Source organism: Hippoglossus hippoglossus, chromosome 24 (assembly GCF_009819705.1).
Source record: "Hippoglossus hippoglossus isolate fHipHip1 chromosome 24, fHipHip1.pri, whole genome shotgun sequence".
NCBI lineage: Eukaryota > Metazoa > Chordata > Actinopteri > Pleuronectiformes > Pleuronectidae > Hippoglossus > Hippoglossus hippoglossus.
This window is the reverse complement of record NC_047174.1, coordinates 10079460-10105625: the sequence shown is the minus strand read 5'-3', so window position 1 is coordinate 10105625 and position 26166 is coordinate 10079460. Positions and strand designations below refer to the sequence as shown.

The following is a 26166-nucleotide window of genomic DNA, read 5'->3' as shown; positions in this document are numbered from 1 at the left end:
TGGACATTAAATCCAGAACCAGATTATCCGGCTGCCAACTCTTTTGCATCAGCGTGATTCGATTTGCTAGCACCAGCTCTTGAGTGCTGGTTTAAAAACAATTGGACTGGATGGTGCCCCTTTTGCCGCATGAAAACCAGCTCTGCTCAACTTTTGCCATACGCAGCGCTTGGCAACGGAACTACAATGCAGCTCGGCAACGCTCGACATCCCTTCATTCAAAACAAATAAGCGTGACTTCCAATGAAACCTCAGACGCCTACATGTGTCCTACGCTTCAGGAGCTTCAGGAGCCGTGTCAGCTCTGGAGCAGAGGAGCTCCCTTGAATGTGGACTTTGACCTTTTTAACTTTTTACACACACAACCAAGCTATACAAACACACTAGAGGAAAGAGAAACTGAAAAAGCATCGTATGTCTCCTTTAAGATATTTACAGACTTGGCACGTGAAGAGCATGAGGATCACTGACAGTATAAAAATATGACATTTTGGTATATAGCCAAGCCAACCATTCCATCCATATACAAGCAGTTGCTCTGAGTAATCTGCAGTTATGAGATCAATTTCAGCACATCGGGCTCTGCTCTTTTATCACTAGTGCCAGGTCTAACTAAACATTTGGCTCTCTGGTTAGACAGGAACATGCAGCCGCTGGGGGAAGAATCCAGGATGTAGCAGGTTTTCTTCATGGAATTCAGACTATATTAGTTTTGCGCGGTACCTCGAGAATCTAACTGCATTGAAGAACTTCACACGTACTGTTGATGAAACAGTGATCCGTGTGACTGAAACAGAAGCAGTAGCATACAGAAACGATTTCTGTTTGAGTACCTGTAGCCTTACATGCTATTTATTGTGTGTTGCCACGAGTTAAATAAAAAAACAGTCGACGCTTCAACTGATTCGGATGATTTTTACCTGAATGCAAATTAAAAATGAGCTTTTAAAAGTATAAAAAAGAAAGGACACTGTTGACGATTACATGAGAGCTTAAGGCAGCGATTTCTCCAGGAAGAAGCTACAATCTTGCAGAATCGGACACGTGTGTGTGTGTGTGGGGTTCGCTCGGCTCGGCTCAGCTCAGCTCATAATCTTTGTCATCCCAGTTGTTGACAGTGGAATGAAGAGGGGAAGAGGGAGAATCTGAGGAGGTCGGGGTTACAGGTCGTCGTCCCCGATTCCCTCAAAAGCGTAGTTGCCGTGGAAATCGTTGCCGCTGATGTCGTTTGCCGAGTTGGAGGCGCTGATCCCTCGGAGGGACACCGAGCTCAGCTTGGTCTAAACGGAAAAAACGATACTACAATTAGCGCGGGGATGACATTGATTTATGAGAATATTTTTTCAGGTTGCAGCAGCTTCATTCTGCTACATTTATTATTTATTTATCTTTCAGAAGCACAACACATCACAACAAAATGAAATCCAACAAACAGTCTACTCACAGAGAGTTTGACGGTTTGTTCACGGTTCTGGTCGGGGGACTCCTGCAGAAAACATAATAAAGTCTGAGTCTGAGATCTACAGGAGGCAAAAACTAAAGGTTGTATGGCCTGCTCTCCAGTTTCTCACCAGCAGGGGGGGAGATTTCACAGCTTGCTGACTGTCTGTTCGGTGGATGGAGCCGTTGTGTCGTTTCCTCAGCATCTGGAGGGCGACAGCGGAGGAAGACGTCAAAACTACACGTATTTGTGAGGCTGTGCTTTATATTTACATGCACAGAAATCTATTGACTTCTTAAATACACAATCGGGGGAAAAAAATATGCTGTAAGATGGTGTTTTAAGGAGAAATTTAACTATTTTAAAGGCAGCTGTGGCTGAGGGGGGAGAGAGAGGGTTGTCCACTTACCAGAAGGTCAGTAGTTTGATCCCCCTCATTTTAAAGTGTCCTTGGGCAAGATATTGAACCCCAAATTGCCCCCGAAGGCTGTGCAGTGTATGAATAATGTGTGATAGCAAAGTGCTGAATATATATGTGTGAATGAAACCTGTACTGTAAAGCATTTTGAGTGGTGTATATAGGGCGCTGTATAAACAGGCCATTTACCATTTAAAGGCAATTTCCCCTGCAGAGCAAGACGTTAAATTTGATGTGTTTATAAAGAAGTCGTTATGAAACATTATCAACACAAACCTTTTTAATGCTGCCACCTGACTTCTTCACCATTAATTCATCCACCATAGACTGGAGGCAGATACTCATCATGATCGCCTGGAATCACAGAGAAACAACAGGGTGAATAAAATACAAACTGAAGTCGTTTGAACAGCAGGAACAAAATGCTGTGTCGGTAATAAACACAATCTTATTCAAATTCTATCCTTGTTGCCTCCACATTGCTGCCCCCCCCCTCCCCCTCAGTGCCCTCGTACCTGCTGACTGGTGATGGTGACCCACTGGAGGCGGTCCTTGCTCATCAGATACTCAAAGGCCAGCTCCAGCTTCACCTCGCATTTGGCCGAGCTGCAGGGATTGGTTGTACCGTTGGCGATTGGGACTTGCTGCAATGTCGGAAAAAACATTTAGATTTGGTGTTTGGCAGGCGACATCATTATCGTTATATAAAACAACTTATCATTATTTCTATCCCATTGTGGACTTTTTAAAATGAGCCTTCTTCTGTTTTAAGAAGGAAAAAGAAATGTACTTCCGTATTTCTTCACCAATTTACAATCTTAAATTGAGGATAATCTTGCTCTTCTCCTCCATGACTGCAGGGTTATGTGCATGTTAGCAGCTAAATCTCATTTCCTATCCTACATTTCTTCTCCATTTTCTCAAGCTGCCTTTCCAGAGCCGCTGCATCACAAATGACAGCCCGGCCGCATCTTATGCTAAAAGATTAACACGGGTACGAAGTAAGAAAGCGACGTACGAATACAGAATTTCAAATGGCTTCAGAAAAAATCTGTGAAGCTAAGCGACACGCACGGCTCCCTGGAGACGAGCCCTGTCGCTCATTCCTCATTTATGAAGCCTGCGCTCTTCTCTGAAACCGGATCCTCTGGGCTGGAAAGAAGCTGCACCTCCCATTGAAACCGCTCCCACAGAGATAACATAAAGGAGAATAGATAGAAACAAAGCTCTGGTGCGCACGCACACGCACACGCACACACACACACACACACAGTTTATAAGTGCTCTTCCGTTTGCAATTTGAGGTTGAGTTATGGGGGGGGTTGCAGTGCTGGACCAAATCAAATGTTTTAAATAGTTTGGTTGCAGAGGAAAGGGCTCATTAAAATGACCTCTGAGAATAAGCTGAAGGATTAATCACCCTGCTGGACAGCGCCCTCGCTGTGTAATCAGACGGGCCAATGAGTGTGTTAATTTTCGCATGTGTCGTTCCGTCTCCAGAGCAAATTTACTTTTAGAGCATCACAAATGCTGAACTACTGCTCAGACGCTTATATGCAACACAAAAAGCGAGCGGTTTACCCCATCGCCATTTAAGTCAAATGTTCCCATTTCAAATGGTGGCGGAAATTATGTGGGTAGAGCAGCATGTAATGCTTTTAAAGCTATTCACCCAAGTGAGAGTAAATTGTTTCGGCTTTTAGAGGAAGTGTCTTTACAAAAATGGCTAACTGGGTGGAAGCAGATAGAAATGCACATTTAATAAACTATGTGGTGCATGGTGGTTTGAATTGATGCTTATTTCTTTCTGAGGCAATTACGGATATTTTTCTATCTTATTCAAAAGAGAGGGGATTTGTCCTCTATAGTTTCAAATTAATAAAACTACTTATAATGCGTATTTGAAACTTATTTAAGAAGCAGAAAGTAAGACATTTTTTTATTCTCTATTTATGGGTCAAGCTCCCAAACCACTGGCTACTACATTTCCCAAAATGCAACTGAATCTTAATCTTCATTCATTAAACTTTATTAGATCCTCCCAGGCTCCTAAATACCTACTTACCCCACACCCCCATTACTCTTTGTATTAAAACTTTTTAAATAAAATGACCCATCAGTCTTGTTTTTTGTCAGTCTTTTTCTTACACAAAGGCTCCGTCAATTTGCAACATGCTGCATTGATGAATCACTGTGAACTGAACGTCAGATGAGTCAGGATCCATCACTGTCTGATGGATCCTGACAACCTGTCAGTTACTGGGTGTCAGGATAAAGCTTGGTGCACAGAGGTTTGTCAAACTTTAAAAACATGGGAGAAAAATTACTGAACGACTGATTTAACCAAGTTTTTATATTTTAACTGAAAGAATGCAAACACCAGGCAATGAACCACACACTTTGGAACGATACGATTAGGTCTGTAAACCCCTTAAAGGATCATTTGGGCAGATAAGGGAAAATCTGAATAGAATTCAAGATCCTGCTTCTTACATGCAAAGCCCTTAACAATCAAGCCCCTTCATGTATCAAACAGCTCATGACACTGTATTGTCCAAATAGATCACTTCACTCCCTCGATACAGCCTCACTTGTGATTCCTAGAGTCTGTAAGAGTGGAATGGGACGTGGAACCTTCAGCTACCAGGCTCCTCTCCTGTGGAACCAGCTCCCACTCTGGGTCCTAGAGGCTGACACCATCTCTACATTCAAGGTTATACTTAAAACATTGATTTTTGATAAAGCTTATAGTTAGGGCTTGTTTCTATTTTCTTAATTTCTTCCTGTGAAGAAACAGAAGTCCGCTGCGTAGGTGCTTCCTCTGACTGCATGCCAGCAGGTCCCCCCCCCCCCCCCTCGCCAAAGGACAATCATCAGTACAAACACAGAACGCTGCAGGATCAATAAAGCGCTATCCCTGTGTGGGCTGCGTGTTTGGGTAATTGGACTGATGGAAATGGATGGTGTGGGGATCAGCACTTTTAGTAAGCAGTGGGAGTAAAACGAATGCTTGGCAGGGCTAAAGACATTTGTTTGTGGTGCAGTGGTGAGAGGAGGTTTGTAAACAGGCAGATTTGGAAGCACATGAACCCCTGTTACTTTGAGACGGGCTCCAGCCAAATCTGGTGCATCAGTGCTCTGCCAAGTCACTGTCTCATAATAAAGGGGAGGGATTCCAGTCTGATTGTTTTCGGAGCTTCAGAGATAAAAAAAAAAAAAAAAAGATTCCTGAAGGTGAATGCAGTCATCCTCATCATCGAGTTTATATAAAGATGACATAAACAAATGCGCCTGAAACAACTGTCTTGCCATTGTTGCTTGATATGTAGGCGGAAAATAAATAAATCACTGCTAAATGTCCCTAGATGAAACAACTGTTTGTACACACACACACACACACACACACACACACACACACACACACACACACACACACACACACACACACACACACACACACACACACACACACACACACACACACACACACACACACACACAACTTCACTTACAGAAGACGTGACTCGCCAACACCTCATGCGCGTGACCTTGAAGCTTCCCTCCTTCATCTGCTCGTTGGGCAGCTTGACGTGGAAGTTGAGCTCGTTGTTGCCGGCGCTGACGATGACTTGGCAGCCCTTCTCGGGGAAGTCGGTAACGCACGGGTCAAACTTGATGTAGCCATAATATTTGAGCGTCTGACCTAGATGGATGAACTAGAAAGAAAGCGCAACAAAACCATTTTAAATGAAAATGCTCCCTCTGTCTAATCCCTGGAGAATAAAGTTTGAAATCTCCACTGGATTGATGTGATTAAAAATTCATATCATGAGAAAAACTGGGCTAATTGCATAACAAAATGCACCAGAGGCGGTTTTCTCTGTGGTCGACGGATTTATTCTCGGACAAAGACGATTTCTGAGCATCAGCTGAAATCAACTTAGATGCTGTGGGGGCAGAGTAACCGAGCAGAGGCCCTTTCTTACCTCTTTCTTGGATCCTTTCTCCTGCAGTGATTTGAGCTGCCTGTGCTGGTCTTTGTTGACGAGTATCCAGCCTCGCTCAATGTCAGACACTGTCTGGTGAAGCAAAAACAAGAAGGGAAGTTTTCTGTTTCGCACAGATGAACAAAACAAAGCAGGTTTTTGTTGTTCCTTGGGTACATGTGGGAGTAATCACACCCTTGGCGTTTCATGTAAACGGCGCAGGTCGGCAAATAATTACACAGAAACACGCACAAACGCACACGCTTTATTTCCCCTCGATTCTAAAACGCCCCCTCTGCTAAACTGAGGCAACACTCAGCAGTTACAGATTTTAATCAAACTCCAAAAATGTTTAATACAACAGATCCCGGCTGTGGCAGCGCTCAGGGCCACAGGGGGCTCAGGACTCAAGGTGTTGACGCCACCATCAGATAACAGAGGGGCCCCCGGGATGGACTAAAGCATTTGGCGTCACACTTAATGAACATTTTAATTTAAAAAAAGGTATTGAGGCATAAATGAAAACAAACAAATGTCTGGTTTACCTAAGTATTGAAATCTTACCTGGGCGTATAACAAATTCAGGCCGACTCTGTTGTCCATCACATCACCATCGTACGCCATGTCCCAATAGCTGTAGAAAGAAAAGGCATCGTCTCTCACTATATATAAATATTTGCATCTAACTTGATCCCAGGTACAACATCTGAAGCCTCTGTCCAGAAAAGCACAGTCCTAGGAACAGCTCAAATACTGCGCAGCCCGCTAAAACGCCCAGGCCTCTGGTAGAGGACCCGAGCTTGAGAAAGACATCCCACCCCATGTCCCGTGTGTGTGGAGTGCGAGGGGAATGACTATCTGCCACCAAGTTTATCATCTTCATCTACATTGCATCGCTGTCCTGTGTAAATAACTTATCTCAGAAAGTAAATATCAACCCACAAAGGAATATTTAATCCTTCAGTTTAACTGTAAAACTAAAAATAACCATCATACTAGTATTATTTCCTTTGGACAGACACAATAAAGGCTCAAATGTTCAATCAACTCCAACACAACTAGAGTAGAGCTCATAGCTCCGCCAAGGCCCAACAGTCCCCTTCAATTCAATCAAGCTGCACCACATTTCACACTCATAGATATCGGCCATCTTTTCATCAAGACTCATGAATTATTCCCTGGGATAACGTTGGTTTAAGAATTCCTGGATCTGCCCCTGATCCGGATCCGCACAAAAATGTAATGGATCCTTCCGTGACCCATCCCACATCCGTGCACCAATTTCCGTTGAACTGTGTTCAGTTGTTTTTTTTGTAATCTTGATTACAACCACACAAACAAACATTCAGGGGACAGGGGTTTAGCAGAGGTAATAATGTCAAACATGAACCTGATCTGACTCTCGGTCATATCTATAGAATGAGAGACTAGCAGACTAAATTCCTAAGCTCAGAATCAGTTATGTAACAGGGCAAGTATTCATCCCAAGGGTTACGTCTCGTTGTAGAGAGGCTGAAGCACAGTTGCTGATGATGGTGCAGTTTGCTGATGTGTGGGGGCTGGAGGGCAGACTGAGGAGCCGAGCGTAATAAGAAAAAGATGATTTTCTATCTAAAGGTTTAAGGAGAGAGATCATGATTGAGACCATATGTTAAACTAGGGAAATATCCCATTTGTAATTAGATATAATTAAAGATGCGTCACTTCTGAGTGATCTGGAAACTGGCTTCATACCTCACGTTGGGATTATTACCGTCCGAGTAAACACAGCACTGAATTCTTTAATCCACTCTCATTCATGAATTCTAACACTTACAGTACACGTGTAAAATTGAACATGCTGTAATTGCCTGACCCAGGGGTGTTGTTGGCAGACGCAGACGCTGTGACATGAAGCATGCTGCCAGGCCACATCAGAAATTCAAAGCAGGGAACGAGGGAATGGAGGACAGAGTGAGATTGAAAGCAGGAGGGAAGGGAGGGAATAAGAGTGGTGTGTTTCTGTGTGTGTTTTTGTTGCAGCTTTAGCAGCAAGTCAAAGTGGACTGAGAGCCCATGTTACAGTCTATTCTATGCATATACAGATTTAAAATGTCGATTAGCCACACTTCTGCATTAGAAACATATAAGTGGAAACGTCTGTCCAGTAAAAACATTAAATCAACATCAAGCCCGGGACATTTCCTCCATTTTTACCCTGCACTTTCAGCCCAAGCGTCCCAGGAGCTCATACACTAGGGGTCTGTTTTTTCCTCCTCCACCTCCACTTGTTAGTTCTACATTCATTCTTCCCTCACCGCTCCACACTCCACTCCACAGTGAAAACTAGGTCAGGAGGACTAAGACTTTTCCTTGAGGCAAAAAGAAAGTAAACATCCTGTGTACGTCAGTCAGCAGGGGGCAGGGTGACGAGAAGGGAGCAGTCGCTAAATTCCATCTGGAGGGAGAAGTTGCATCAGTGTTTTCCATGCACAGCATTTGTTTGGATGGCCCATCAAAATAAATTTGATCGCAACCCAAAAGTTTTTTTCATATCACGATGGTAGAAGCTCATTTCCCTGCACAAACAGCCCTTAACCCCTTCACCATGTTTTTACACTTCACGTTTTTATTAAAACAACTGATATAGCTCTGAACAGTGTTTTAGTGGAGGGACCAACCACCTCCCTCTACTGTTAACCAACCGCGAATAAATCATCAACCTGAATGAGTCACTATAGACATTGGTCAAGGAATGTGAAGTCTGTGATGTTTTCTAATTGTTGTTGTTAGAGAGGTGGTGATTCACATTTATAGGAAGCTTTTAGGTTGTTTATGTCTCAAATGTCTCTACTTCAAGTCGTCTGATATAACATAACTGGCCTGATTGAACTCTGGGTGCCCAGTTTTCACAGGGACGTCCTTCATTCATAATATGGCCACATCCACATCAGCTTAAAATGCTTCAAACAATGAACACTATTTAGCATCATATTATAATAAGGCCCCTTACTAATCCCTGACTGTCCGATGCACCATCTGTCTGGTCATGATAACTACTGTCCTTAACGAAACAAATGACTCAGGACTCTCTTCCAAATTAACTGCCAATTTGTAGAAGATGGTTGACGCTGGATAGGAAGCCTATACTTAGGCAAAATGCTGCTCTGAAACATTAAAAACAAGTGCTTCGCTGCAGATAAGGAATGAAACGAATACACCCAGAATGAGACGAGAAAACCGAGTGCCTGACTGAATTAAATAACACCAAGCACAAGAGGAGTAGTTTATGTACTGTATGTAGTGTTTACTGAAAACAGACATCTCTGACCCAGCTTCATTACAGGATTAGATAAATAACACACGATTACGCAATTGAATCACTGCTATAATTATACGGTAGATTGTGGAGGAGAGCACTTTGGGAAAGCACACGGTGAAATTCAAAGTCATGTTGCGGGGCAGGTGGTGGGTACCTTTTCCGTAGGAGTATGTGAAATTCGGAGCTCCGCAAGCTGGTGATGGATACATAAGGCAGCTCAAACTCCTGCAGCTTCCGCACAACTGAGAGGGACACACACAAAGAGAGAGGGCGAGAGAGAGAGAGAGAGTCAGGAACAAGTGCAGCTTAAGTCCCAAGGACATTTGGATAATGATGCCAACAGCAAACAACCAGGGAAGGAAGGACTCCATCTGGACGGGTCCCAACAGGCTAAAACTTTAGTGTGTGGGTGTGCACGGGTGTGTGCGTGCGTGCATGTGTTTGCCTCCGTAATCTGCAGCTGTTTCATTGCAGCCTGCTCCCTGAGGAGAGTGGAGGAGATCTCAGGTGCATTTTGCTGCTGGGTTTTCAGTACATGTGCACAACACTACATATCCAATGACTGGAGAGCTCTTTGGTTTGTTATCAGCTTCATAGAAGTAAATTCATGTTTTCTTCATGGGTAGAGATTATGACTGAGTATTATGGTCATTAAATAAGTCATAATATTACGAGAATAAAGTCCAGAATAAAGTCAAGACTATTTTAGCACATCAGCATCACTTTATCGTAAGTATCAGGACTTTGGTAGTGGTCAACAGTAATGTTATCGTTGTTACATCTGCATGGTTTTTCAAAGAGATATCGTAGTTTCCCAAGAAAATACGATATTGGTTCAAAATTTTGGATCCAGAAAAGGTGGAACTCCAGAAAGCACGGGTTCTCCTTGCTGCTCATTTCCACAAACATTTTTCTTTATTGTGGTAAAATGACTTTTTTCTAAATGACGAGATGTCATTTAGAAAATACAAGATGCTGTGTACTAGAAGCAGAAACAGCTGGTTACTTTTCATTTCTTCTGCAGGAAAATAAATTACACAAACTGAATGCTTAAAATGTTGTGAAACATTTCTCGGTAAACTAAATTGCCAGTGGGAAACTGCAAACAAAAACCAAGACCAACGCTGCTATTTCAAACCACACACTAGTCTTCTTGACATGTCTTTGCATATTTTACAGCATATATTGATTTAGACAAAGACTTCTGGGAAACTTGCTGCACCTAAATGAGGAATTGAGTTCTCCTAGCGAACTTGTTATGTCAATACTCCCACCACCCGGTTGTGTTTGATCCGCAGCCTGCCGCGCCGCATTTATTCCAGTAGACGAGTCATAGTTTAACACACGGCCCGTCTCTTGCATAGCACTCAGATTGTCAGATTCAAACCGTGCCAGGAATATACAACATGCCTGCAATATTTGCAGATTCTTCCAAGTTCACCTGGCAGCATTTTGAGCCTGGCTGGTGTTTGGGTGTTTGGCAGGTGGGAGACGAGAGAACGGTGCCTTTGAGACTGAGGGGGGAATTTGACCCAACAGGGCTGTGATGGAATGGAAGAACGTGAACTGAAGCATGTGGGAAGCTGTTGCTTTGCCTGTGGTACGACGTGTGACAACACATGCAGCTGGAAACTAACAAACTATAATGTATAATGCACATTCAAAATATGGAAGAATTATTGAGTGAGGGATCATGGAAAATAATGCTTGGACAGGATAGAAACTTAACATCTCGTGGTTTAACAACAATTACAAAACAGATTAAGGTCTGATTGGTGTAATCCCAACTCCATCAGCAGCACTTCTAAACTGTGATTTATGCAGTGTGTAGTGTTTGTGTGTAACAGAGCTAAAAAGACACAATATTGCTGGTGCCTGATTGTCTGAACCTCTGCTCAGAGAAGCTTTAGTGTGTGTGATATGACACCAGCCACAGCTAATGTTGAGTAAATTAAATAGCTGCTTGTTCATTTGAAGAACTGCCTATGATCAAATAATACACCCTGAAAAACTAAAGGGTTGAATACCACAGTTTAAGTGACATAGCAACATCTTTGCAACATATTTATATGGTTTTCTTGCTCCTTCAAAATCAAAAACAGTTACAGACTCACTAGGATGAATATGATTGGCATGTACTGTACATACATTTACAGGATTAACTAAAAACTACAGCCCGACCAATATTGGCCAATATGAGCCTTTCACAGACATATGAGAGATGTGCATTTGTTTTTATTTAGTAGAAAATATATCATGATGCCTCTTCTAGGTGTCAGGCCTCTAACAGTGGAAAAAATAAAATCCTAACTCTTTTTTTTTTTTTTTACACTGGAAAAATTCCGTTATTAACCAAAGTCATTTTGAAGCTGGTGCGTGACAAACATAACAACGTACCTTCTCAACCTGAACTCACTGCACTCAACCTGGTGTGAAAGCTGAAGCTGCACAAATGTATTTTTTATGAGTCAGTCAACTAACACATAGATCCTGGCTCTCACTCAGCTTCCAAACACCTAATGAGTGAATGGTGTTGTCTAGCCAGAGATGCAGCTTTTTAATGGAGATCTTTGTTAATTAAACGTGAGTTTATCTCCACACAGCGAGACACATGAAGTGAGCTGCTCTAGTGTCGACAACAAGATTTAGAGCCAAAGAAAACTCAAATCAGGAGCATGACATTGCAGCACATAATTCTCCTTGGTTTACCACAAAGTTATTCTTAAGTGAAGCTTAACAAAAGTTTTAGCTTTTAATCCCAAATCCTATTTTCGTCTCCTTCCTTGTTTGTGAAAGTAATTTGTCCTCTCAGGACTGTGTCTTCTGAGAACAATCCTTGACTGACCTGATAAAGTAGTTTACATTTACATTATTTAATCAAAGAGCAGAGTGCACTGCACATTTAATCTGCTTCAATAAACAACATCACCTGAAGCTCTTTAACTCCTTTAAAGGTGGATTTTAAATATCTGCAGTCATGAATTATGGATCCACTTTATGGATTGATCTAATGAAACAAAATAATTAAGATATTTGCTAGCAACTTAGGTAAACTTTCAGAATATAAAAAGGGAGAATACCTACTAATAGTAAAAGAGACAGTGAAATGTTACACATAAGACCACATTTTTCATTCGTTCTACTCCTCTGATTATAATATATCAGGTTGATGTTGAAACTCACATGTTAAACCTCCATCCACACCCTCACGAATGAGGAAGAGACTGAAATAACCAATAAGGTCGTCCGGAAGGTCGAGCTTTGTCGCAACAGCCTGCAGAAAGATCAGAGAGAGAGATAGAGAGAGAGTGAGAGTGAATGAGTGAAAAACACCTACCAGCAACTCTAGCCAATATTTGGACAAACCTTAGCTTCTAGAAGAGAGAACCTTAGCTTCTCTCTTCTAAAGAGAGAAGCTAAGGTTCTCTCTTTGTATAGATTGACTCTTTTAGTTTAAACAAGTTGAATCTGCATTACCTTCTAATTTCCTGCATTGTTAGGATTTATCAAGTATGACAACTCAAACATTAATTGCCACTTTAAAAGCGATCATGACATTTTGGTATCATTTAAAGGAGACATATTGTGTCTTTCCAAGTTTTTTGTGAATTTAAGGTTCTGCAAAGTTAAAAAGTCCAACATCCTCCTCAAAAAACACTCCTGAAACCCCCTAACAAAGCCAGTTAATTCTAGAGCGGAGGCCGATATTTCCTACCAAAACCAAACGCTTCAGACAGAGGCTGAAAAGAGGAGCTGCAGCAGTGGACAGTATGAGGAAAGCAATGTTTCCGAACAATAGAACATTCAAATATTTCCATGTAATAACCCAAATCATGAACCTTAATCTGAGCATAGGTCTCCTTTAACAGTTTTACATTCTTACATGCAGGGAAAGATTATTCTCTAACTACCACAGTAGAAAAAAAATAAGGAAATCTATTTTTGATTTTTTTTTTCATTCTTTGACACAACTGCTTCAAATCTGAGTGCAGTGAGTCACTGAAATAAACAAGACACACACACACACACACACACACACACACACACACACACACACACACACACACACACACACACACACACACACACACACACACACACACACACACACACACACACACACACACACACACACACACACACACACACACACACACGTGCAGACACACAGCATGCCCTCTGTGGTGAGCAGAGGTTACGTGTGGTTACATTTTCATTAGAGCACTTTAACGGTCCTCCAACAATCTTGATTTACAGCCAAGGACATGATGATGAAACATCAGCATGTTTACTGGGATAAGGAATTGGAGAGTGTGTTTGGTTATGGGTTATGTTGAATGTTTGTGGTCAACGAAGAGCAAAGGTGAAGTTTGATATACTCTGTCTTGGTCACTATATAAAAAGCACATATATCAATTAATACCATAAAGGCGTCTCATTGCTTTTAATATTTACTCTATCAACACTTTAGAATTCCTAATTTTGTGCTGGGTGATTCAAGTTGCCTTGCAAATGATTTAGCTTTTTGTTGTGTGTTACAAATGCCCATCAGACCTTGTTCAGCATCTTGATTTGTTTTGTTTCCTTTCAATTTGCGTTATTTTGTTTCTATATTATCATCTTGTTGAGTTTTTTATTAGATAGACTGCAGTCGCTCCGACTTTATAGAGTCCTTTAAGGAGTGCCTTGGTGAAGACAGTCTATATAAACGAATGTGGCTTCTAGTGATTTGATATTGTCTACCGAGCTTGCAGAGGAGTTTACTGGGATATTGGTAGCCTGAGGGAACTTCACTGTGTGTGTCAACAACGCTATAAACGGCCGAGATCAAATGCTTCTAGTTAAACAGACACAATACCTGTAAGAACTGATAACACAGAAAAACCCCTGTAAGGCCTCAGATGATGGTTTATCTTATGGACTTTTTTGCAGATTTATTAGAATCAAATCATACAATTTACATCTAATAATGAGGATTATTTACTATATGTACTTGTACTGAATATTACTCATATTAAGTTGTGCATCCACTTTTAATATTAGCATATTCATACCTTAATCATGTTTTTTAGTCATTTACAAAGTTGTAAACTGGGTGAAAATGGTGGCTTCACGTGCTCTTTAACAGAAAACACTCCAACACTTACATCCAGGACATCCTCCGTCTGATCTGAGGTCAGAATGTTGACAGTGACCTTCTGACCGTTGGAGAGGCAGATGTCCAGAGCAACATCTTCTGTGGGAATCTGCTGCGTCTCCTGTGGGAAGGAGACAAAATATAACAGCTTCCCTCAGCTTGATTGGTAAGATACATGTTTTCATTCCAGTCACCCAACAACTAAGTCCACACACAAGTCACAGGGCAGAAAAATACGGGCTTGTCAGTGAGAAGCTGTCCAGTGGAGATAAAAAACAAACCATACGAGGTTCAATTGACTAGTTACACTTTTCTTTAAGTATTTCTTTAACTTTTGCAGCTAAAAAGAAAATGAATGCAGCTGCATCATTTCTAGGGTCAGGACTGGAATCTGTGGTATCAAGTGTAAAACAAGAAATGTGGCCTGGAAAGGTCAATTCTATTTTAGCAACACAAGTAAAGTACTTCAAGATTTGAGTCAGATGGAGGAGACATAAAAACAAACACTTGGCGCCTTGGTCCTGCGAGGGCCACCGACACTTCTGACTTTATTTATTTATGACTATCGGGAAGTGAAGAGGATTTCAAAAAATACTATAAAAAGGTGTTTCAGAACCTTACTTTTAAAGTTTAGCCATCTGCAGTTAGACATTATATATTCAACAACCTGTCCATCTTATAATCTTTGATGTCAAAAAGGTGGTATTCTACTTTCCCAGAAAGCCCAAGGTGATGTCTTGTTCCCACTGGCTAACAGTCTAAACCAACAGATATTCAGAAAACCGGCAAATATTCACATTTTAGAAGCTGCAAACAGAGAATTTAATAATCAATTTGTATTACAACTTGTTGTGAATTAATTTCCTGGCAATCAGCTGATTAATATACTAATTAATGCAGCTTTGGAAGTCCCATCCATTAAGTTTACTGCTGTCAGCTCAAACAGGAATTATAGGGAGCTGTGTTAATTATTACTTCTGTGTTTGTGATTGCGTTCACGCTTCAACTGAACAGGGAACAAGATTGAACGAAAACCCACAAAATCAATGAATAACAAATAAGGAAAATGAACTGAACCTGTAAAAACCTATGAATATTTTTAAAATACTAAATAGTAGTGTCTGAAGTGATAATAAAAAAATCTTTAACAGGATAACGCCAGTTTCTCGTTTCCCGAGGCAGTTTCTCACCACCTCTGGTACATAATCCCTTTATCTTCCCTGAGTCTCCAAGTACATCCCTGCCACTAAAGGTGCAGATGAAATGACAACGCTTGGTGGTAACTCATCTCCAATGCTGCACCTGCTGTCCTCACAGTGCATATACTGTAAGGGGCGCTGCGGGGGGGAGGGGGAAGAGAGGGCGACAAACACGCAGCTTAATGAAAGAGGAGGTACGGAGAAGGAGAAGCTGAATGGGTGCGACGTGGCTGCAGACAAATGAATGTGTCCGTGAAGGTTATTGGATTTACAGCCCTCCTGGCAACGCAGGTCGCCTGAATGATGACGAACCAACGTCGGCTACCTGGTCTGGATAAGTCATCGACTCGCTCACAGGCGAGGTTGCGCTACAACAGCTCCGTCCTCTGCAGCTGAGAATGTGCTTGCATTTTTTAAGTGCTGCAGAGGGGATGAATCATTAGGTGGCACACTTTTTTTTTATGATATAATGGTTCACGCAGATCCAGCACCCACACACACCAAGCAACTGCATCACGATATCTGGCCAAAGCTTCATGTCTGACAGAATCTTTTCACAGATCTATGTATGCAAATAAAACACCAATCTGACAGGTCGCAAAACTTAGACGCAGAGATGAGACAATCCTAAATGAGGTTATGTGCTGTTCTGTACAGCTACCTCACTCCACCACAATGCCAAAAGTAATTACTAACTGGGCAGAAGTGACTGCATCAGCCTTTTGGGTGAAGGAGCACGCCCTGCCGCCCCACAAGCCGGAAGACGGACAGAAAACTGCAGAGTGCAGGTGAGGAGGGAAAAAAACAAACTCTCTCCTACCTGCTGTGCTTTCCTTAAGAAGCTGTTAAACATCTCACTGGCTCCAAGCAACGGATCCTGACGCACTGTGGAAAAAAACAGGAGAGAAATTAGGGAACAAAGATAAGATAAAGGATTAAAATAGGTTAACAGGAGCAGAGGAAGTTGTGCTTGGTTTTGATTTGATATCTCAGCAATTAGTTGAGAGTTTTTCAGTGTGTGGGGCAAGTAAACAAAAACCTTCTTAGTCGGAGCTATTTCCCAATTTCTCTAAATTTTCCACTTATCATGCTGTTTGGTTTTGTTTCCTGTGAAATGGGTTTGGCCCTTTCAAGACATTTGTCAAGGCAATTTAGTTAGACATGCAGAAGCTTTCATGAAGGGAGGTCAGGAATAAACTGCAGTAACTTTTCTGGCCTACGTTCAAAAAGCAGTGTCAAAACAGTGGAGTGATTTGGCAAATCTAAGTTTGAGTTGCAGAGCCGTGTGTTAAATTATCTGCATGTAAGGCCTGTATGACCACAATCTGACTGTGTGTGTGTGTGTGTGTGTGTGTGTGTGTGTGTGTGTGTGTGTGTGTGTGTGTGTGTGTGTGTGTGTGTGTGTGTGTGTGTGTGTGTGTGTGTGTGTGTGCCTGTTCTCTATTGTCCTCCTACAAATTAGTCTAACCCTTTGACCAAATATAAAAGTTTCTGCGAGCCATCTGCGTCACAGCAGATTGTGTTTGTGGCCGTTCATTTTCCATAACTATGTAAAAAGTCATGATGTAACCGAATGAACTTGTGGCCAAGAACACCCTGTGTGCATATGCTCCCAGACTATGAGCAAATACGCACTCGAACAACGCTTCCTTGTTCTGCTGTAACTGCCAGTGCTTGAGAGGATTAAAACAAACCCGCTGCGTGGCTGCCAGTTCCACTTATTCGTGTGTATATGCAGAAAGCTCACCCTCGACCTGTTTACAAAATCTCAACAATATGTTGAAAACCTCCCCAACTGGGATATGAAACTGCAGCTGGCTTCTTGAGTTGATACAAGACTTGGATAAGAAACCTTTAAAAACAGTCATGGGGCATATTTATATAAAAAGTTAAAATAAATCTAAAAAACGATGCTTCACCGCTGCTGTAAATGCCACAAAAAATATACATTTGTCTCTATGACATCTGTTAGAGGAAAGTTAAGCATCCCTGGGGGAAGAAGACTAGAGGATCCAAACTCATAAAACTTGTTAAAAACAGGTTTGAAAACCTGAGTGGGGATTTTTTTTCTACCTGGTGTGTCAACATAACTCTGTCTAGAGGCTTTGGCTCAGTGTCCCAGCCGACTCTGTGCTCAGATCATCAGTTCTTTAGTGAAACACTTTTATGCCTTTATGTGGCATGAAAAACACCAGTGAATGGCTAGACTCCCCGCAGACACAGAGCCAAGTCGTACTTGTGATTGTTGTGGAGAAGCAACCATTTCCAAGAAATTGCAAGGATATGTGGAGAGCGAAACAAAGAGGGGGAGTATCTCATTTAAGCGCAGACAAAAAACAAACAAACCGCGTTGGAGCCGGAATTTAAAATTCAGCCAGGAATTAAGTGAAATGCAATACGAGGCATGAAAAACAGTCATATCGGGATGAGTCACTCACCAGCCTGCATGTATTTCTCCAGCTGTTCCCGTCTCTGTTCGACCTCAGCAGGAGTCAGTGTGAAGATTTTCTTTGGGGGGAAGGCAGGCACCACGTTGCTGCCATATTCTTTCTTTATCTGTTAGGGTTAAACAGAGAGGTTACAGTATTAAAGGACATGCAATCTCCATTTTCTGCTTCTGACTTAATAACTGAGTAGAGTCAGGTGGGTAAATTCATTCCTTTTTAATATGAAGTTTTGTCTGTGAAAGCCGCTCTGTGGGTTTATATGATTAAACCCATTAACTTCAGCACAGAGTGGCAGTCTCCTGAATTAAAGACTCAAGGTTTTTTTTTTTCCCTAAGAGGTACATTCATGCTTTTTGAGATGAATCACAGGTTTATTTTAAGCCCCCGTTTCAACGACTAGCTGGTGGAGTTTCCGTGCATAACACAGACGCACACACATCTGGAGCCCTGAATGTCTAGTCATTCCAAGTTTACTTTGTCTTCCAGATTCCTGACTCATTTCTTCCCATTTTGTATCTTCTAAAAGCTTTGAACTGCAGAGGACTTAAACTAAGACTTCACAATCACACATGTTTTATGTGCATACATCACACTGATCATTAGGAATTCAAAAGCTAATTTTTTCCTCTTCATAAAAACACCCAGGTCCTGCACATATGGTCTGACGAAGGCAGGCCACAGTGGGTACTAAAGGAAGAGAGGTGATTTTCACCTCGACATACTGCCCTCTGGTATTTTCAGTACGCCAGAGGCAGCAGTGGCTACACATACAAATCAGCTCACCAAGCAGACACTGAGCGCAGGTTACAGTCTCCTACATTTAAAATAAGTCTGAGCTCATACAGCTTGTTACAAGTCTTAACAGGAGGGAAGCCGAGAGAGGCTTTCAACATGCAAATTATCTCAGCCACAACTCGAGAGTGTGAGCACCGCAATCACCAGAATGTTTTGGGGTCATGCGTACGCCACAGGAAGCCCTTTGGGGTTGATGCTTAAAGATTCGAGTGTGGCAACACACCCTGTTGCCAGGCAACGGCAACTGTCAGACTGCATAACACAGACTTTAGGATGGAGATATAGTTAAGTTTGGTCCTTGCTTGCTTACTTATTAATGTGTGAAAACAGGACACTGGGTAATCAAGGATTTTGATTTCTGTGCCGTATTTTCACAGGACATTTTCTGAATAACTGATTTTCAATACACGTACCATTTCAACGTCAGCCATTTCTTGCCAAAGATATATTAAGCACTCTCACGAATACTCACGATTTATTTCCAACCTCTGTACAACAAAAAAAGTTGATGCTTAACTGACTAATTGCCGAATAACAGCTTTACCAAAGAGATGCAGCACTGAGGCAGAGAGCAAAAAATACTTAAATCCAGGCAACTCAGTGCTGTCCAACAACATTTCTTTTTCAGATTAAGTTCCTTTTTCCCAGCAGGTGAAAAGATAGAAAGGCCAAGAACATTCCTTCCATGTCACCCACCCCCTCCAGCCTCCACCAAAATAATACTGCCCGGTTACATGCAATAGTTTGAACAAACAGCACAAGACTTCAAGCCATCAGGGTTGTGATTCAAAGTGACGTGATGCTGGCATATCGACCGCATGACACAAAGACGAGCGAAAGGTCATGCTGAGCGGATGTGGTCGCATTTGAACGGTGTTCAATGTGCAATGCATTCGACATCCCTCCCTTTTCAGTCTAAAGCAAACTGAAACTGATGGGTATATGTTGTCAGTGCTTGAGTCTTACCTGTTCGTGGAGGCCAAGAAGTTGGCTGTAGCGTACCCGACAGTGCAGGACCCCGTTGACATGGATGTTGTAGGCCTGTGTGAGACAGGGGGGACAAATTATAGAGACCGAAATTTAAATGCCTGAATTTATCCATCTAAAACATGATGATGTCAAATAATAAATCTCAATGAAAGATGCTTAAAGTGCAGATGGATACATATTAAATAATATTATCTTTTCTCAACTACATGACCCATTAAATTAAAAATACTTTTCAAAGTTGAGAGTAATATCTTCAAATGCATATCCCTAGGTGGCACATTGTAAATTAAGATTGGCGATGCGTCTCCACTTAATCCCATTCAGGAAATGAAGCCAGAATATCCCAGATACGAAGGCTGCCAACTTGCACATTAGGTTTCTGCGCTGCAGCGATTGAGAGAAAAAGCTGCGGTAGTGAGGTCCCGCCCACACACATGCTTTACCAAACGCAAGTCAATCTCAGCTGTCAATCATGATGCTTCACCTGTATTCTATAGCATCAAATAACTAATTAAACCTTACCGGAAGATTATGTTATTAGAATTATGACCAAACTTAAGGACAAAATAACACTTGAACAAGCATTGGTGTAATAAAAACTACCTAAAATGACAGAAACCATCTTTAAAATTATATTTGATGTGTACTTTGACTTTTTAGTTTGATCCATGTCCATTCGACTAACATGGAGGCCATCAATTGGGTGTCACCGTAAAAATCCAGTGCAGAGGTAAAACCACAATTGTGAAAGAAAACAAAGCAACAGCAAGGGTCATCCTGTACTTTGAGCACAAGTTTCATTTCCCCTCCTAACACTTCAAAACAATCTCCATCTACATCCATTTCATGAATTGTATTAAACCCTGGAAAACAGAAACTGCTGCAAATTTTGTGATCAAAACTGTTGCCCCCTTTTCTAATGCAGAAGCTAACAACAGAAAGCAAATAATAGAAAATCCCATGGGGAGTCTTTGATTCTTTCTCTCAGACACGCTGTGTTTGTTTTAACAGCAGCTATCACTGGATACTCCTCCATGAAAACGACCACTTGGAATTCGGAATACAAATATCTGCTTGCAGTCACGTTTAGATCCAATCTCAGAAAGTAAATCTATTTGTCATGTCAGATGTCTCATTAAGTGTTGGGGATGACACTAAACGACATGAATGACAGAGTGATAGTTTTCTTATGCCCTGAGGGGAGCAAAAAAAAAACAACACTTGAGTTTACCCAGATACAGGCTCGCTCACAAAACTCAACTCAACTGTAAAAGAACACAGTGTTTTTCACAACGTACCACAAGTCTGTTTAACCCACAGTCAATCCTGCCACTCGGAATAATAAAACTGCCTTTATGTTTTTAATGAAAATGGTTCAAAAACATGACACAGAAAGTTTTCCAGCACAGATTCTACTGACAAGAGCTGATGGTTCAAGCTCTGCTCCTGGTTTGTTGTGATTAAAAACAGCAGCTGCTATCAATTCCTAAAAATCATTACACAACATATGAAGATAAATGATTAGGCTTTTTTTTCTCCTTGCTTTTCACAAGTACCCAAAGTTGTGTTTATATTAATGGGCTGGACAAGTATCAAGTATCAACTGGGCTATTTTGTCGTTAAAGCAACACAATGCAGTTTTTTACCTTAAAATATTGGCTTCAAAATCATTTTGGTGGTAAACTAATTTATAATAAAGAGAATGGCATCTCTGCCCTTGCCACATTTGGTATTGCAATAAGTAGCTCTGGTGTTGTGTATATATCACACCAACAGCCAGAGGTGGAGATGGCAGCTATAAGGAAAAGCCTTTACTAACAGTAAGTGGTAACAACATTGTGTCTTTTCCGCTGGTAGGTGAGTTGTGACTGATAAGAACCAATCAGGAAGCAAATGCCATGATTGCGTCAATGTTTCCAAACATCTCTGTTTTTGCCCGTCCAGACTTCATCAAGGCAGAACCAGCAAATAAACTGAAGAGGCCATTGTCAGAGGAATCGTTGAGGGTGAAAAGAGAAAGTGCGACTTGTATTTATGACACTGACAAAAATGTAAATTAGGCCTCCCATCTGTGGGGTGAGGTGTACACCAGGGGAATTCTTACATTGTGTTGCTTTAATAGTACTTTTCGCTCAGAGATATCAGTGTCCACCTGGCTACATACAGCTATAGCCAGGGATGAGAGGAAGCGGAACCTTGTTGAGGAGATTTCCTGTTTGGGTGTCAGGGCACTAACTGCCAGGGCTTTCATCTCCTTCCTCTTCTGTGCCAATGATTATTTCTACTCAACATGGTAAATCATCTGTCAAAACAAAAGATGTTCTGATGATTCCTGGCCGCACAAGTGTTGCACACAACATTGCTGATCTACAATACGGAGCAATTGGAAGACGGCAAAAGCACAAATCCAAACTTGTAGTGTGAAAGAGGAAGGCAAAACAACTTTTGGAGGAAGGCCAATGAATGAAATGAAAGTGTGCATGTAGGCAGTATCCAGGCAGGAAGCAAGAATGAGTATGCAGAAAGTCTTTTGTTCTCCTGTCTTCTGTTTGAAGGATTTCTTTTGTGAATTGCTAACAGTTCATCTCAGGGCACATGACGTTCTTTTGTACATAATCTATGATCTGTGAAGGCCATCTTCAGACCTGAAGTCCGGAAAACCTTCCAGATCCAATTCTCTGTACACTTTCAAGCGTTTATCTTTCACGTGTGAAGAACGAAGCAGGACATTTTCCAGAATGTACATTTCAATTTGATGTAGAACCAACTGGGTGACAACAGGTCTGACGAATACTAAGAGTCTCTAGGTTTATTCCTAGACATAACTAAATATGTTTAGACATTTCTCACTTCCAGTTGTAGGTTCATAAAGACATGCTGTTGAGCACGACTTCTACAGTTTGTATAACTTGTTCATATACAAGTCCTGACATGCTCCTACACAAAGTAAACGAGTGACCATCACTTACAATCCCACCAAAGTCTATCTCTCTTTTACACACCCACAAAAACATACAGTAAATACCGTTAGAACCATAGCGGAGACTGGAGTTGGCAACAGGAAGTAAGGGCACATTTAAAAAGAAGGATTAATCCTGCTTGCACATGCAGAAGTAGCTCCATATTTAAAAACTGCAGTCCTTGTTATTCCATAAAGCCCTGTGCTAACTCTGCAGATTCTGAGGCCTACTGGTTCCAAGGTACACAACACATCTCTCAGCATTATAATCAAGTAAAGTCCCTTCCTGTGAACTGGTAACAGGAAGGTCACAACAACAGTCACAGGACTGCCAGCTGAGAGGTGAGAAGCCACCTATTTACAGTTACCACTGCAGTACAGGAAGAAGAAGACGAATGTGCTCACTGCTCAGCCAGGTAGAAACTGTACAGAGGTGATGCCTGAAATCCTCAGTTCAGACACTGGTATTAACGTCCAGCAGCAAGAAAATTTCTTTGCAGAACAAGAGAGGAAATAACTGATAATCTGCTGATAACTGTTAACAGACTGAATATTTCTGTCTAAATTCCTGCCCATAAAAATGTCCAGCACTTCTCCAGGGAAATAATCTAAACGTCGATTTCTGAACATGTTTGTGCAGCAGTGACCCTGAAGACATATTCCAACCTTAAAACAACTTTATTGCAAAGGTACTTTTTTCTGAGCACATGGAGTCAAGATGCAAAAATCTCATTCGCAAAGTGTGTGACATTGAGAAAAGCCAGTGTGATTTCACATGGAAACCAGATGTAGCAGATGTTGTTTGCATGTTGATTGCATTTGATGAATGTGAGGGTATAACTTTGTTCTTCTCTAAAGCATTTGACTACAAAAACTTTATTAACAAAACCAACAAAGCTAATATTCTAAGTTTGTTTTTCTGTTGCTGTAGTGTAAGATCTGATTCACAAGTTTAACTCTTTTCTTTCATTCTTTATTAGGATCCCCCATTAGCACCACAGGGAAAAGAAATGGACCTGAACTGGAGCCTTCATCAAGCCAACCTCAGGATTTGTGTTCATGGATAGGTCGCATTCATAGGTTGTGTTTACGCCATTGTTTTTGTCTAGCTGTTGTCTAAATCATGATAAGCTTTTGCCCCACATCAGCACAATGTTTCCTGACTGTGTCTGCGACCGATGTTCATGTTTTATGAGAGAAACATCCACCAAAGCATAAAACAGTTTATGCCTACGATGCTCCACTCTGGCTGTCCTTGACCAACCCCAATGAATCATATCCTGTCGACACCACAGTGAATGTCAGCCACCGTGTCAAGGCAACGCAGCGATGACACAATGTAATTGCAATTCAAAGTGTTTTAGAAAAGGTGTGAAAAAAGATTTTAAAACACAATGAGTAGGAGAAAAGAAGGAAAAACACACACACACACACACACAGTAGTTCGGCTGTGGGTGTGCACCGTTTGGCAGAGTTGGCTGTATTTTGGTAGGATTGCAATATCAGGAAGGCAAACCTGCAATGTTGACTCAAACCTTAACAACAAAGGGGACTCTGTTGGGCCCAAGGTGAGGCTTCAGAGACTGGGCCACACTCACAGTCAATGACATGTCAGTTCTGTGCCAACTTCTGACATATATACATGTTTATAGCACATTACCAACATCTATGCTAGACAAAATTCAATGTCGTGTAAAAATGTTGATGACATGTCAGTTCTGTGCAAACTTCCGACATACACATGTATATACCACAGTAAGGACTAACATCTACAATGTTTGACAGAAATGAATGTCATAAAAATGTTAATGGCATGTCAGTTTGAGGACACACTTCAGACATGTACCCCAGGATCATATCTACAATGTTATTCAACTTCCTCATGTTTTAACTCCCTAAATCAAGTTTATTGACTTAACTAGATTGTTCTGTCCTCATGAACCACATTATATATAACAGCATTTAGAGAGTATAGATATTTCTGTATTGCATTGATTTGTTTTGGTGCATAAATAGATTTACACAACCAGATGTAAACAGATCCCTGTGCTCACGTTGCGTTCAATGTCGCACATGCTCTGTTAGATGTTTCAAAAGAGTAAACACAGACACTGGGGCTGCACCGAAATGAAGTTAAATTGAAAATGAAATAAAAATAAAAACATGCTCACCACATATGTCGATCCATTTTCTCCCGAACGAACCTCTGTTTCAGGTATGGAAAAATGCATGTTGTCTTTTAGCTCCTGGGGAGAGTCCCAGCAGCTCAACGATGGAGAAGAAGAAGGAGAAGGAGAAGAAGAAGAGGAACCAGTTTCACCACAAAGTCCACTGCAGTGACTGTCTGTCTGTCGGCGGGGGGACGACACGGGAGGAGGCGGCTCTCACTCGGCTCCTCCGGGGGGGACGGGACGGCGGTGTCAGGCTCCGGGAGAGACCGCTTCCTTCTCCGGGCGACAACTCATGCAGCAGCTCGCGTCCAACTTCTCCCAACGTCGGTGTTAAACTTTTCTTCGCACGGTTGTTCCCGCAGCGGCGGCGGCGGCGGCGGCAGCAGCCATGTTGCAAAGTGTGAAGTAGTAACACCTTCGAACCGGCCGTTCAGACACAGTTCGAAGTAGCTGGTGACAAGTTCAAAAACACGTTCGGTGCAAAAGCTCTCGGTTAATTCAGGTCATTAGCGGAAGTTGAGTGGAAAAGCTGCAGTTGCTGCCTCCTGCAAAACCCCTCACACACACACTCACACACAAACACACACCGTCGCAGAGCCGCTGCCTGGAGAAACCTTTCCGCACATGAGAAGGGGGGGGGCGGCTGCACTTGTTGTGGATTCTCTTCGTGCTTGTTTTTCTCTTCCTCCTTCATGAGCTGGAGAAAGAGCCCGAGGAGAGACAGACTGAGAGCCAGGAAGCAGTGAGCGGACCGGGAGGGGGGAGAGAGCAGCAGATGGAGCCGCGGCGTCACGTCCTCCTGTGATTCCCTGAATGTGATGGTCCACTGCAACGATCCTCTGAGCCGAGCCATCCCGTCCAACAGCCGGGGGAGCGACAGGGTTCCCCGGGTAATGAAACTAAGGGAGCACTGGCATGATGTACGCCATTTACTTTACAGATGAAGATGTAAAAGTCTAATGCAACGTTGTGAATGTGTCGTGAATATTATTGTCGTTTAGTTTTAAAGATCGTCAAATCCTTAAACTCTGAGTCCCCCCTTTCATTTGGTACAACCCAAAGTGACAGTGAAAGCGCACTGGGAATTCATTAGAACAAAATGCTTGGAAATTTTAAATTTAAAACTAAAATAAACAAATAAAAAATAAATATACAAGTAGCACTGAATTAAATTAAGTTGAAGTAAACATACAATTACAACGATGGTTAACCTTGAAATATGAACTTGATACAATATATACAAAATACAAAACCTTTATTAAACAATATATATTGTGCAATAAATCCCATGCATCAAATTAAGTTATACTATTAACATTAAA

At 41.8% G+C, this 26166-nt stretch overlaps 1 protein-coding gene across 2 annotated transcripts in view; it reads right to left on the bottom strand.

Annotated features, from left to right (window-relative positions):
- Window positions 1-915: 915 nt before the first annotated feature.
- The window catches only part of snx17 (sorting nexin 17), a 37734-nt gene continuing 12483 nt past the window's right edge, over window positions 916-26166 (bottom strand). Inside the window, exons 1-15 of one of the 2 annotated variants that reach the window (XM_034580215.1) lie at window positions 24845-25671; window positions 19691-19765; window positions 17921-18038; window positions 16303-16367; window positions 14294-14404; window positions 12330-12420; window positions 9301-9388; window positions 6410-6479; window positions 5846-5938; window positions 5372-5575; window positions 2375-2503; window positions 2136-2213; window positions 1572-1646; window positions 1445-1486; window positions 916-1280 (exon numbers count right to left, since the gene is read on the bottom strand). In XM_034580215.1, coding sequence (XP_034436106.1) covers window positions 1161-1280; window positions 1445-1486; window positions 1572-1646; window positions 2136-2213; window positions 2375-2503; window positions 5372-5575; window positions 5846-5938; window positions 6410-6479; window positions 9301-9388; window positions 12330-12420; window positions 14294-14404; window positions 16303-16367; window positions 17921-18038; window positions 19691-19765; window positions 24845-24904 — 1419 coding nt within the window. In that variant the 5' untranslated portion in view covers window positions 24905-25671 and the 3' untranslated portion in view covers window positions 916-1160. Of the gene's footprint in view, window positions 1281-1444; window positions 1487-1571; window positions 1647-2135; window positions 2214-2374; window positions 2504-5371; window positions 5576-5845; window positions 5939-6409; window positions 6480-9300; window positions 9389-12329; window positions 12421-14293; window positions 14405-16302; window positions 16368-17920; window positions 18039-19690; window positions 19766-24844; window positions 25672-26166 lie in introns of those variants that run through there. The other variant, XM_034580217.1, reaches the window with a different exon arrangement.